Source organism: Saccopteryx bilineata, chromosome 1 (genome assembly GCF_036850765.1).
Source record: "Saccopteryx bilineata isolate mSacBil1 chromosome 1, mSacBil1_pri_phased_curated, whole genome shotgun sequence".
Classification (NCBI taxonomy): domain Eukaryota; kingdom Metazoa; phylum Chordata; class Mammalia; order Chiroptera; family Emballonuridae; genus Saccopteryx; species Saccopteryx bilineata.
This window is the reverse complement of record NC_089490.1, coordinates 252,398,959-252,413,729: the sequence shown is the minus strand read 5'-3', so window position 1 is coordinate 252,413,729 and position 14,771 is coordinate 252,398,959. Positions and strand designations below refer to the sequence as shown.

The following is a 14,771-nucleotide window of genomic DNA, read 5'->3' as shown; positions in this document are numbered from 1 at the left end:
AGCAGCTCTGGTCTGGACCGGAGCTCAGTTGCTTCCAGCCAAGGCTGTGGGTTCCATCTGCCCTCGGGGCACATACAGGAGTCAGCCAACGAGTGCAGAAACAAGTGGAACAGCAAACCAGTCTCCCTTGTCTCCCCTTTCCTCTCTCTCTAAAAGTCAGTCAGTAAATAAAACTCTCTAAAAAGAGCCTCTCTGAGCCACACCACTGACCATTACTCATGAGATTCCCATAGCACCCCCTCCACGCCCCTACTTGTAACAACCTGAACTAACTTCAAACATTACTGCATGTCCCGTGAGTGGCAGTCAGCCCCGTTCCCCGTTGAGCACTAGGGTTGGGCTGGTCCTGGGCTGACAGCTGGGACCTAAGGCCACACTAACGATGCCGTGGGCAGTCCAGTCAGTGGCTTTTAGAGCCTTCATTGCTGGTGTTTTCGTGTCTTTGTATCATGGTGTCCAGACTTGTCTTCCGCAGGCTTTGTTCTGAGTTCCACTGGTCCTGTGTGGGGGTTTTGGCTAAACTTCCTCAGCATAGATCATTGCTGTTCTTTTCTACGCAGGCGGCCTGTAAGCCTCTTTCCACACTCGTGACTCTCAGAGGCCAGGCCCCGCTGCATTGCCCATGAGGACAGGAACACTTTCCCTGTGAGCAGCAGCCGGGCAGGCTGTGACAAGGCCATTGGTTCCCCGAGGCTGGCAGCCGGCAGCTGAGTCTGCCTTTCCCCATCTCTCCTTCCTGTTTCCCTCCCTCCCAGCGTTTCCATGGTGGCCCCTCAGTGGAGCTGAGGACAGGCTGCTGACACGAGTGTCCCATGAATATCCTTGCATCTGGTTGGGGCCTTGGCACCCTCCACCTGTGGTCTAGCTATACTGGGTTGGCCATATTTGCCTGTCTCTTGTGGAAGGCTCAAGAATTGGACTCTGTCCCAGCCTCCAAATGTGGCTGCCATTGGTACAGTAATCACACAGGGCCACTGTCACACGTGGGTGAATATTCAAATTTTTTCTACTACCCTTGCCTCCTCACCCCTCATGGCTATAAGATTGAGACAGGAGACTTACAGCCTGTTACAGAAGTCGAACAAGTGAGGATGTATAGATTATCTTTAAAAGACTGGTGACTCTAACAAGCTTTCATCATTGTCTAGGTATCTTTCCTCCCCTAACGTTGTGTTGCGTCAAAGAATCCTGTGTGCTTGCCACTTGTTGGCAAAGAGCATGGTGGGCACCGGGCTGTCCCAGCAGGGGCAGAGTGACGCCCCCAAGGGCAAGTGGCGGAGGTCCGCTCAGGCAGCAGCAGGTGACTGCCATGTGTTTGTGGTGTGGTCACTATAGAACAGAGAGAGTGAAGGATGAGGAGGTGTGACCTCAAACCAATTTTGAAATAGTGTTTTCTCAAGAAAAGTCAGAATAGGAAAGTGTGCAGTGATGGTCGTTCGTGGGTAAGCTGGCGTCAGGTAGAGGCAGAGGGGTGGGTCTCTGGGGTAAAACCTGTGAGGTCTACACTGAGGCAGAGGTTGGATTTGAAGAACACCAGGCTTGGGGTCTTCCTTCTCTGAGCCCATTTCTCAGACCTGGGCTATGGTGGAACAGTGAGGTCCTTAGCACAAAGCGTGACTCTTGGACCAAAGGTCCTCAGGCACGCCCACCTGTCCCAAGACAAGTTCTCTGGGGGCTGGGGGGAGTGCTCTGCGGTGACCCACTTCAGTTCCTTACGCAGACACAATTGTTGGTGATTGATGCATCCCCCCCCCCCCCCGCTCCCAAATACCTCTTACCCTCATAAAATATGGAATTCGTAGCTTCACCTTCACTTGATATCCCCAGGACGTCTACCCACCCGCCCGCCTACCCGCCCAGACGTTTCAGTATGCACAGTTAATGAGTATTAAGTTTAAAAAGAAATAACCTTAAAAGAATCAATTTCATGGTGACTGCATCTAGTTAAGCAAGCCATTTAAACACCATTTCGCTCGTGTCTACCAGACCGTTTTATAAGTTCCTGAGCACTTCACACGCCTGGGTCATCTCAGACAAGCTAATCGGTCGTCTCCGATGTGCTTGGGGTTTTTCGCACATTCATCCTCTTCCCTGTCTAGTCCGTGCTTGACCAGATCTCCTACGTGTGGGCAGAATTTTTTTAAGCACCTGTTCTATTGCCAGGAAAATGTTTCTTTTCATAGATGGCTTTCTTTCTTGTTGTAATGGTTGAGGTCTTAAAATAAAGGAAAACCATAACGGAGTATTTAACCCAAATGTGGGAGATGACAGAGTCAAGCATGACCCCCTAAAAGTAGTCAGTGCCAAACTAACTAACTATTGTAAATAAATAAGTGTTTTTTGGAGAGAGTGAAGTGGACATGACCCCAGAAAGGTGGGGAGAAGAGGTGGAGGTTGTGGCGTGATGGACATGCTGACCGCCTTGCGATGATGACCATGTTCTAGACGTGATTGGGAAGCATCTGCCCACACCTGCGTGCACAAGCAGGCATCCCGACATGCTCTCTGCACGTGTCCAGTCTCTCCTCGCTTCGTGGCGAGCAGATTCAAGGAGCAGCTTCATACACACACGTGTCCTGTGGGTCTTTTTCTGGAGAGGTCCTGTTTTCCACGGTAACATGTTTTCTTTTCTGTGCACAAAGCAGCTTGTCGCAGCTGCCAGCAGGCACAGGGAGAATGGAGGGCACACCTACCAGGCCTGAGTTTTTAAACTACGGTCCCTGAAATCCCAGCTCTGGCACAAACCTGCCGGATTGGGAGGCGTACTGACAGCTCTTCAATATCCCATCTTCCCCCTTTCCTGACGCGTCAAGGCAGGCTGGAAACGGCGTGTTTGGTGGCCCTTTTCATTGACCCCAATGTCAGCTCTTTAGGTTTGTTTAAAAACAAATATAAATGAGTGTCCTCTGTATGTCTGGCATTGTACTGGGCACATGAGAGAATAGAAAACATTTTTTTTTATTGTCTGTGCTCTCAAGGAACTGAGGACTCATATTTTCCCTCTGTGCCTCCTTGTGAATCTACGGGGAAATGGAGCTCATCCCAGACCTGTGGAGGGGCTTCTTCCCCACCGAGTTGTGCTATCCTAATCCATCACCTTATACAATAATTATTTCTAGTGCCTGTGTTAAAGAGAAAGCAGTGGCTTGTGAACTCAATTTATAATAGCCAGTAAATAGAAACATACATCCCAAATAGCCATCAACTGAATATGCATGACCGTGGAGAAATGAATGTGAGCGAGCCGTCCAGGGGAGTGTGATTCAGCCAGAACGAGGACTGAGGCTCTGACACACGCCCCAACACGGTGAACCTCGAATGCGTTATGCTCAGTGCAATAAGCTAGACACAACCGAATGTAAACTGTGTGGTTTCGGAATCGGCCTCTTACACAACAGGTATTAGGATGTACCAGACCTGGAGTTCATTGCATTTATCAATTTAATAGAAGCCATTTTTCAGCATTCTGACTGGAAAAAAGAAAAAGAATTCTTAACAATGTGAGGATGTTTTGGCTATCAGACTGTCTACATGCTTAAAAACAAAAGTAAGTATATTGAATTTATCAGTCGAGTGTTGAGCTGTTTGAGCAGCAGAACGCTTCTTCCTTTAGGGCCGGGCTTGGCTGTTGTGTACCTGGAAAGGGCCACATAAGGCATGTCCTGGGCTCTGTGGGACATCTCCATCTCTGTGGTGACCGCCGACTCTGCTGGCGTGGCAGGAATGCCGCCATGGACACGCCAATAGCGCGACTCTGTTCCAGTCCAGCTGGACTTACAGGGAACGTCTAGCCCCTGGGTAGTGGCCAAGGCAGCCACCAGCCTTGGCTCCTGTGACTAAGGCCACTTCTTTTCACAGATTTGTGTGTGACCTGAAGGCTTCCCCTTAAGGCAGTGGGAGGACATCAGGAGCATTTCTACACTGACCCTCCCCACCTGGAAAAGCGGGAGTTGAGCCAGGGCCTGGACACACCTGGCGGACAGGATGCTTGCAGGGGGGACTGGCTGTCATTGCTGGTCCCAGCAAATGGTGCCCCCATACCTTCCCTGTGCGTCTCCCAGTCGTTGTCTGAGAAGCCACCTTTTTGGCTGGAACCAAACAAAGCTCCAGGCATCACAAAAAGAGAGAACAGATATGATTTGTCCCCTCACTTGTCGGTTCACAGATTAAGCAAAATCAGATGCTTTTCAGACCTGCCTCCAAAGCACATGAAGTCATTCCCGTTGGCTGTGCCGGGACAGGCGGAGCGCTGTGCAGTGGAAGGCCGGTGTCCGTCCGTACAATCACTGTCACCAAGTAGACCATTCTGCACACATCAGAGGTTACCGCCAGGGCAAGGAGGCTTTTTAGAAGGACGAGACTGCATCACCGGTCACCACCTGTAGTCATCTGTCTGGTTTTCACTCACTCCGAGGTCAGAAGGGCTGCATTCGGCTTGAAAAAGAAGCCGTCTCATCAGAACCACACTGCCACAGGACACCCATGACAGCAGGCCCCCGTTTTTCAGCACACCCTCAGGGTGGCATTGTGGCATTGGTTGACATTGAGTTGTCATTTCCTGGCCCCTGTCCATGCTCAGTGGAAAGACATGAACACCTAATTCTGTGTTGTAATGTCATTGGGACGATGGCAAGTTGGTTTTCCTCTTAGTTATGCCCTCAGTGACATATTTGGTACCTTTCTGAGGATTTCAAAACTCCGCAGGCGGCAGGACAGCTGCTGCGCGCTCTCTGGATGAACCTTTCTTTGAACTGGCTGCCAAGAACGCGCTCTGAAGTCTGGGCGTTGCCCTCACACTTTCTCTCTGGCCCGCCCTGGGGTGGTTGTGCGGGCCATGTCCTCTCTGACTTGGGTGGAGGTCACCACGTGAAGCCTGTTCCAGGAGCCCCTGCTGTTAAGACAGTGAAACCGGGGCCCTGCGCATGCGGTGTTTATGCCTAGGGCTCTGCTGGGGAGTGTTTCACAGCCAGCACCCTGAAACGGAAATGTCCTGGTGTTTCCCATGCAGATTCCCGTGGCAAAAACATTCCCCACCATAGGCAGTTTTATGGCATATATGGCTGGACATCCTTGAGCCTGGGGTTGGAAAGAGAAGGCGTACAAGGAGCATTTCCATACAAGTGTTTCCTCCCAGGGTGACATCGTAGTCCAGCATTTGCTTCTACGCTGGTGATTACAGAAAGGAGCCTGTGGCCAAGCAGACGCCTGTGCCCCTTGTGACAGCCGTGACCAGCATCCTACAGCATCTCCAGTCCCTGCAGGCTCCCTCAACATCCTCTCAGCCAGAGCCCCGGGGTAGATTTATCATCCAGACCGTGCTTTGACCAGAGCATTAAAAACCACTGTGAACCTATCTCATAAAAACAGTATTCGTGTAGTGTTTGGGAAAACACAAGCTGCATGGTGTGGACACATCGCATATTAAACATGACAAGAAAACCAGGATGACTCCCCCAGGCTCACGGGCGTTCGCTGAGCCGTGCTCCCTCAGCTCCCCGGGGGCCTCACCTGCGCCATGCTCTGGCCTTCGGCGTTCCCTTAACCACCCTCTCCCTGCAGCTCTGCCGACTATCTTAGCTGCTGGCCTCTCGTCGTTGGTTCCAAGGAGCTGAGGTTGTCAGCCTGGACCCCAGGAGACCCAGTTCCTGTTCCGGAGACAGAGGATGTGCCTTGATCGCTAAACTTCCTTTTTACAGACTTTGAGGAAGTTGCTTCCTATTCAGATTGCCTTGCATGAGTTAAGAGCTATCCCAAATAATCTGCGTCTGTCTTTATTTGACTCAGTTGCTTCTCTTTCTTCCAGTCGGAGGGCAGTCACAGTGCTCTGAGTGAGGGGGAGGCCTTTAGTAGGCTGTGCAGCCTGGAGCAGCCTGTTAGGGTCACCAGCAAGCCCAGGGTGTGGGGGACATGATAGGGGCGTGACAAACTACTTGTACCCTTGTCATACAAATGAGGACAGTCCCCATGTGAGGCCGTCGTTTGTTTTGGTTTGTGTCACCAGGGAACTGCATCTTTTGGCGTTGGAACAAGGGCTCGGGTGGCCGGTCAGAGCACGCCCACACGGCCTCCATGTGCTCACCTGCCTCATTCAGGAAGCGTTGATTGATTGAATGAATGTCATGATGGGAAGCTGACTTTTGGGATGCAGGTTTCCAGAGCTCCTTGTACGCACCCTGACCCCGCCACAGCAACCCCCGAACTTAGAAGGGGTCCGTTACAATCTACTAATATCATGGAAGGAGTATACGTGTTGTGTGTGGATAGGGGCCCCCAGATAAGGGCAGGGCTGGCCACATCGGCAGAGGCAGGGCAGCCCAGGGGTTGTTCCGGACATGGTGGGGGCATCTCAGTTACAGCATGGCCTGCTTGGTGCGATGGCACCAAGGCAGTGGGAGCAGACTAATCTAGGGCACCCAGCACAGTGCCCTGCTGTAAAGAACTGTCACACCCACTCCCTGCCTCCTTTCAATGTCTTCCACACATTTCTGTGGGTCAAAGCACTGTTTTTAAATATCTGAGCTTAGAACTTAACAGCACATCACATAAAAGCACCGAGTAACCCCTCCTGGACTGTCTCATCCTCTGCGCCCCAGAGTGTTTAAGGGAAAACGAGGCCAATCCTGGGCACACACTCCATGACTTAATAACAAACATAGGAAGAACAAGCAGCCAGTTCTAAATCAAAGGTTGGGGGGGACGTGCAGGTTTTTAGAAAGGAAAAACCTATTATTGCGGCTCAGAAAAACTATTTACATGATTTCTAAAAAGACTTTGTCAAAACAGGTCTGAAAGAATTGAGACGAACATTTTTTAATGTGAGGTGAGGGCCAGCTTGGGAAATCGGAGCCAGTGGTTCCCACCCTATCCAAGGTCCTCGACATGGGAAGGACTTATGGTACAGGTTCTTTGCTTGGGAAACACAAGGTCATTTTGCCCAGAGCTGCGTCCTGTCTCACAGGGTTCCCAGCCGCCACAAGCAGGAGCAGCACTGAGATGGGGCTGACAGCTCTCTCGTTGACCGGGGACTTTGCCTTCCCGGTGACTTGTAACGGGATGCGGTAATGCTCACCCCATCCCCGTAGTTTGCCGCCAGAGGTCAGGAGAGCTGCCTGTGGTGGCTCTGTGTTCCTGTCACTAAAGTGGGCACAGGGCCACCAACAAATGCCCACTCTCTGTGACTGTCCCGAAAACAGCTGAAGGACCACAGATGGCCAGACAGCGGGGCCTGATGCCCTTCCCCCGAGCGCGTCTCCAGGAGCCCATGGGGAACAGCCACCGTCTCCTTGTCCCAGCCCTGTCCCACACACCTTTTCATTTAAGCGGCTGGTAGACCCTTGAAAAGATTTAGATTCATTTTCTCTTGGCTCATTTACGGAAAAAAAAAATTGTGTCTAGATAAGAAAGCAACCTTAAAATATTATGTCCATCATAAAAAATATATAGATTGATCCTTACATCAAAACCACTTTTTTTTTAATCCTTAAAAATGGCATCAGATGTCAGCATAAATTGTATGTAGGTTAAACACCTTTCTTTAAAATTATATCTCAGCTTATAGAAGGACCAAAAAAAAGAATCAAGAGAGGGACAAATTAAATGTGACCATGAGTAATTTTTGTTGTAGTAACCCAGGGGAGGTAAAAATTCAAGTCCAGATTAATAGGAGACCTCTGAATTAGAAAGAATGTTATCCTAAAGGGAAAAGTTCAAGTCAGAACATTAGGTCTTGGTCTTCCCCTCACTTGTATCGTACTTTCATTCTTAGCAACACAAAACTCCAGGTAACAAAGAGCTAGGTCCCAGGGACGGACACAGCCACGCACTGTACTTGAATATTACCAGAACACCAGACTTGTTTTAAAATTGATAGCAGCCCTGTCAAGAGCTGAGGGTTCCTTTGGATCCCAGGAGGGTGAGGTGAATACGGCAGGTTAGATACCCACTTAGGTTACAGATCGGGACATCTCAGGTTACCCAGTCATATTTGTCAGCTTAACACCAGTGGGCTCCATTATCTGGTGACCACCCTGTAATCAAAGTGTCTGTGTCCTTCTTATGTTTCATATTCAGTGGGAACAACTTCTGAGACATAACCACCTATCTTTTTTATCTCCCAAGTGTGCCTGTGTGATAGACTATATTCTCAGTTGCCTAGAAACCAGCCTAATGGGGAGCTAAAAACCTTACTGTTCTCTTTTTTTTTTTTTTTTTTTTTTTTTTTTTTTTTGCGCATCTCTGGCTTGTATTGCAAAATATCACCAAGTATATTTTGTAACTATTTAAATCTGATATTGTTTTCAAAGTAGCTGTCCATATACCACTGGCTCAAGTCTATGAACTTTTAAATGAGCGATTCAGAGGACGTATTGTTAGTAATATCCATCCACTAGCTGTGTTGTTGTTTTTTTTAATTTTAATAGCAGCGGATTTCTTGCCACCAGACCTCTTTCTAGTCATTAGCAATGCTTATAATGCTGTCCTTTTCGATCTGAAGTTATAAAATGCGACAAGGGTGCAGGCTTTGTACCAGATGTTGGATGTTACCTGCTGTCCCCTCATGATGGGAGGAGGCGTTGTTGATGGAATATCAGACGGCATCATAAGCCCCTCCGGGCCATGTCTGTGTCTAGTGTTGCAACTTGAAGCTGTACTTTACGGGAGAGGCAAGCATCTCTGGTTCTGAACTCTTTGGAGCAACCAGTTCCTCCTTGTAGCTATGGACTTAAACATCATCCCCCACCTGTCCCTCTTGCCAACTCTTCTCTCCCCCTGCTGGCCACCAGCTTGCCACTTGGCTGACGGGCAGATCCTCTGACTGGCAGGTCCTCCCCAGTGGGACTGGATTGAGTCCCTGTTGCTGGTTGTTACACGAGCAATTTCAGATTCTCTTGGAATTAAGCTGTTTCCAGTGCCCGAAAGAAAAAAAAACTGAAAGAATGGCACATTTCCTATAAAGGAGGATCCTCTCACCTGGTTTATGAAATGCCTTCAGCAAACATTTTTTTCTGAAGTTGCGTACTCATTTTCTGCCTGGTAATGAGATTTTCATTGCACATTTGATTCTCAAGCCTTCTTTTTTTTAGTAATATTTATTATGAATTTGCAGACATCTGTAAAAAGAGTTTGGGACACACTCCTTTGAACTGTTTCATGCTACCTTAATTATTTTTTCCCTAAGTTAGCACAAAAGCAGTATTCTTTGTATCTCTTTGTTCACATACAGTGTGTACACACAGAGGAGTGCCACTCTGAGTGGTATATCTCTGCTGTTAACACTGGTCTGGTGCTTGTGGAAATAAAGGCAAAATGAAACCGTGAAACTGCTCCCAGAATGGCAGCAAGGTCGGGACACTTTTTCTTCCCCTGGTCAAGAACTGACTGAGCTAAGCCCTTGGCATTTTTCATGGCACCTGGGATTTAATGACATTTGTTGACCAAGAATTTTTTGAACAGTGCTTCTTCTTGATGTCGGTACTGACTGTATCTTATGTGGCGAAAACTTTGCTGGGCTATAGATATAGTGTTTTAGAGTGATGGTGTGTGTGTGTGTGTGTGTGTGTGTGTGTGTGTGTGTGTGTGTAGATTCATGAACTTTGTACTTTTTTGTACCCTTTAAGAGAAAGTCATCAATACTTCTGGAATTCATGGCCATTTGTAATTTATTCAAAGCGAGAAGTTGGTACTCCTGGATGCTGCCAGCATCCTCACCAGTACCTAACAGCCAGACTTGGGACTGCTGTTACTTGACCAGGTATTTGAGATAGCAGATGCCCTAGCCCACATACCACTCACAAGGTCTTGATCTTTCTCTGCCTGACAATTCTGGACTGGGAGGGAAAGGAGCCGGGAACTTACCGTATGCAGGAACACGTGCACAAGTTTCTGTGTACGTAGATCCACATACAGTTTCCATCCGCTTTCCTGAAATCCACATCCCCAGGTCTCAGAAATACATATGGAAACTTAACGTGAGAGAGAAGAGATGACATTCTATTTTTTGTTCTTTGCATGCATTTGATCCAAGTAATTGTCTTGAATAATTGCTAGCACGCATGCAGTCCTAGGGGTTGTCACCGGGGTAAGCAGTTAGCAAAGTGAACAGGTGAGAGCTTCTCTCCTTGGGTTGTTTTGATTGGACTGAACCATTCTTGCTCTTGGCAGTGTGTTCCGCCCTGTGGCGTAGCACACGCAGCTCTTTCTCAGACCGCGTCAGACCCCCATGCTGTCAAGTGTAGGGATGGAACAGTGACTTGCTTATACCCCCTAAAGAAGACACTCCTGGGTCACAACACAAAACCTGCATTCTCGCCACAGCTGTGGAAGGGTTCTAGAAAGTTCCTATCTGTTCTCCTTGAACCTTCCTCCCCCCTCATTTTTATCTCTCAAAAATTTTATTATTAGCAAGGTTCTGATATAATGAATAACATATTTTATCTTCTCTTTCCCCATAAAGGTCAAAAAATATTTTGAACTTGAACCTCTGGCTCGTGGAAAACGCTGGGTCCTGCAGGCCTGCTCGCTGGACGACATGGATGGGCTGAAAGACAGCTTCTCTCAGCTGATAAATCTGCTAGAAGAGAAAGACCATGAAGCCGTGAGAATGTGACATCTGGCAGAGAAGGCAGGTTCCCCAGGGGCCTCGAACCGATCGCGTTAGCATCTCCTCTTAATGCTGTTTTGGTATCAAGACATTATTATTATCACGGCTCCAGTATCTGTTTCCCTCTCGCTCTCTCAGACTCGCCTCTCTCTGTGAAAGTGAGTGTTCTGTACCTCGGCTGAGCTATCCACCGGCATTACCACCAAGCACACACTACTGAGAGAATTTATTCTCCGTTCACCACTGATTACCTGCGCCATATGTCCACATGTCTCTTCCTTCTGTTGTTCTCCGCGCCTCTCCTGCGCTCTGTGCTAAGAGGGACGGAAAGGGGAATTCAGGGCTCACGGAAATCAGCGTCCCCGGGGAGACTCAGAAGCTTGACTCGTGGGCCCTGGGTTCAGGGTGGGGGGTGTGATGTCACTTGGGTTCCCCAGAGTATGTGTATCATTTTCGAGATCTCTTGGGGGGATTTATTTTATTTTATCTTCTTCCGTTTTTTAGGGTTTTTATTTTTTTATTTTTTTGTATACTGGCCTTATAGATTATGGGAGGAAAATGAGCACCAAAAATTGCAACTAGTTACCCTATCAGAAAGAAACAGCCTGGCATAGTAAAAGCAACTTTGAAGAACTTCAGGACAAAATGCCGTGTCTCCACCCTTATCTCTGCAGTCTCGGCCTCTGCCCCCTTTAAGAGTGAGGACTCTGTTTCAGCGTTTGAGAATGGTTAGGGGCACTTAGCCATTGCCCATTCCTGTTGTTTCCAAGTCCTCAGATACATTTTTAATTGGGAAAGTTATCCTGCATAAGCTCAAGCTGCAACATAACATAGGTATCTTTTTCTAGAAACCTTGTATCTGATTACAATAGGGAAAAAAATTTTTTTTAATAACTGATACAATTTTTAAAAACCACCAAGTGAAGTCTAGTTTATTTATACAAGCTAAAGTTGAAGCCAGCCTGGGTCTGACAACGACAGACTCGCGAATGCCCATTCATTCAAGTGCTTAACGTGGTTGAACAGAGCCTGTTAATGTCTCCATCTCGTCACGAGAGGTCTGTCAGTATTTCTGTTATGAACCTCTATTTTCAGGGGTTTCAATGTGCCCTTAAAAATATGCTGGAGCCGCAGCAAGTAGTTTTAGGGCCCAGATTCAATCTTTAGAACTGCTTTCTTTTTTTCATATGATTTAAACAATACCATTACGTAGAGATTAAGTGTACAGTCTTACTGAAGTTTGGCACATTTGACCTTTTTTAAAAATCAGGCATAATCTGTGGATTTTGAGGTTTATGGTGGAAAATACACTTTGGCACATTTTATAGATTTCTGACCCCTGAAAATACTCAGTGGCGAAATGAGAGCCAACTCCTCCCTTCGCCTGAACAATGAAACCACATTTGTAGTTTTTCCGGCAGCATAGGCTGACTGACACCTAACCACCCCAGCCTCCCCTGCGTCACAGGAGGAGGTAGCACCTTGTCATTTTCCAGAAGGTAGGTCCTTTACCTGCAGCTTCTGTGGTTTAATCTCAGAGGCGGATTTTAATGGAAGCATTACCTTTGAGACAGCAAACACTTTTTTAAGCTCTTTTTTTTTTAATCGGGTCAAAAAGATTCATATCTACTTTGGTCTCCCACGCTCTTGAATATTTGTACACTGTGTGATCGGCGAGCAGCACAACACTTTTCTTCTGGTGCCTGGTTTGCACAGTGCCCATCTCCCATGGAAAATAAATGGTTACCCATCCGGCTTTGCCTTTCCCTGCACGTTCATTAAATGTGGAGTTGTTGTCTTTTTAAGACAGTGCGGCTGACTGCTCCCCGGCCATCTGTTAAACGACTTCCCGTGTCTGTGTGTGTTCGTGTGCGCGGCGGCGGGCTTCGGCGCAGACCCACGGCTGTCTGCGGCGTCTCAGCCGGCAAAGCGAAAACACGATCAATCAGGACCCACAGCAGCTGTTTTTGACAAGTTTCTGTCTGACGCCTAATGCTTTGCAACTGTCAATACGGCCCCCTCTTCGTCTAGCAGCATCCTGTCCTTGTAACCCTAGAACGTGCCACGTTTCGGAAACCCACGTGGGGGAGGGGTGGGCGCGGGTGGCGGGTGTGCTGGGTGTGCGTGCGTGCATGTGCTGTCCCTACTTACAATGTCAAGTGCCACAGGTGTTTTAGTTTGATATTCAGATAGTACCTAGGGAAAGACAGTCTGTTATGTGTTCCTACTCCTCGCTTCTTGTTATATTTATGGAAGTTACCTGTTGTTTTTTGTACCTTCTTCTTAGCTAAAGCAGTTGCCTTTTTGTAATGGCAATTAATTTATATGACAAGACTTTGTATCTACTGTAGTTTGCAGTATCAGGTTGCTAATTAACTGCCTTGTAGCCCTGTCTCTCTATGGAAAAATTAAAATTAAAAAACACTATATCTGTACTTAGAGATGAACAGATGCGTGTGGACAGTTGCCAGGCCCGAAGAGCTTGCGTTGTCCGTGATTTATACACGACGCCCCCCCCCCTTCAAATGAAAATAAACTCTGAGTACAATTGTTGTTTCCAGACTGACTCCTTTCAGTTTTAGCATTTGGGACTCCCGGATTCCTGTTTACATTTGGGAGGCCTGTTTAAGTCTTCAGAATCGGGTCTGCTGCTCTCATGGGTTGAAAACACATTTACTTTTGAAGCCATTGTGAAAACCTTTAAAAAAAAAATGCAAGTGTCTTTTCACGTTGGTTTCTCTTGGGCAGCAGTTCACCTTGATTGGAGCCGATCCTGCAGAGAGAGCGAGGCACCCTTCCCTCAGAGCATCACCTTGTGACAACTGCCATCAGAACACTTTCTGAGAGTGGCCTTGGGCACCATGAAGTATTTCCTTCCAGGGTGGCTGCCGCCCTTAGGAAATAAGTCAGTAGGGTTAAGTGACTCGGGAGAGAACACCACAGTCTCCAGGTTCATCCTTGAGGGTCAGCGTTCTCTAAGACAAAGAGCAAGAAAGAAAGATAAAATGACAGGTAGACAAAAGAGGAAAGAAAAAGGTGAAAAAAGAAATAAATAAATAAAAACAAAAGTACATAACAGAAGATGAAAAATTGAAATCCCAGACCCTGTTTGGTCCCCCATGCAGCACGATCCTGACACAGTTTACTGTTTGATCACACAGAAGGCTCGTCACCGTCACTTGGAAGCGGGTGGGACCTGCATCTCTGCCTCTGTTTCCCAGGTAGGCAGTCAGCCGTATGAAGTTCCTGAGCATCAGAACTATCCAAGCACATCAGACAAAACTGTTTTAAGATTTTTTAAACCAATGGTTTTTTTCTTCCTGTTCAGATGGGATATTCTGACTCTGGTGGGAATCTGATATTCATGCCTGGTTCATGGCCATTCGTTATCATTTCCGAGTGCATTCTCATTAACCCCTGATCTGATGGTGCAAATAGAAAAGGGGAGGTCTGTGGGGGTGGGGGGTTGCCCTTGGGGATCCCTCATTTTCATTGAGTTTGGAAGGGAGGATCTGTCTTTGTTATGCGGAAACTTTAGGAGACTAGGGATTCCCCTGCCTTCTCTCTCTGCCTCGAGCCTGGTCCGGTCCACAGATCTGAAATGCATGCTATAAAATGTATTATCACATCTTCCTGGCTCCCGAGGGTTCCCAACTTTTGGCCACCGCTGAGTCAGCATGATTGAATGATTTGCATCTTGGGGGTGAAGATTTTCTAACTCCATGCATGAAGTGACTGATTAGCCCACATTCCGGCACTCTACCCCTTCCCCCCACCCCACGGACTGAGGAACATGAAAAGGGTCCCTTCAGAGACCCCGAGCCTCAGATGGCCCGTCAGTGTTCCCTCCCCTTCCCCATTCTCTCTGCATTAAAACCTAAATGAAAACCTTTCCTTCTACTTGCTGTCTCCTCGGCACTGGGAAGTCTGACTGATCATCCTGGAGACTCGTCTGTTTCTCTCTCTCTGAAACCCTGCAAAGGATGCAAAAGTCACCAAGAACAGCCTCTCCAACCTGCCTCTGTCACCTCCCTTTCTCTGCAAAACCGAGTGAAGTGAGAATGTGTGACTTCTCCCAGATTGTGCCTGTGTTCTCCTCACTCCCCCTCTGCTCAGGAGGCTGGGACAGGTCAGGCCCGTCCCAGGCTGAGCCCGTGCTCTTGGCCTCGCC

At 47.9% G+C, this 14,771-nt stretch overlaps 1 protein-coding gene across 2 annotated transcripts in view; it reads left to right on the top strand.

The window, feature by feature from the left end:
- Window positions 1-13,140, top strand: part of ARL15 (ADP ribosylation factor like GTPase 15) — a 378,507-nt gene extending 365,367 nt beyond the window's left edge. For both annotated transcript variants that reach the window (XM_066240796.1, XM_066240799.1), the window contains exon 5: window positions 10,454-13,140. In XM_066240796.1, the coding sequence (XP_066096893.1) occupies window positions 10,454-10,606 (153 nt within the window). In that variant the 3' untranslated portion in view covers window positions 10,607-13,140. The remainder of the gene's footprint in view (window positions 1-10,453) is intronic.
- Window positions 13,141-14,771: the final 1,631 nt, after the last annotated feature.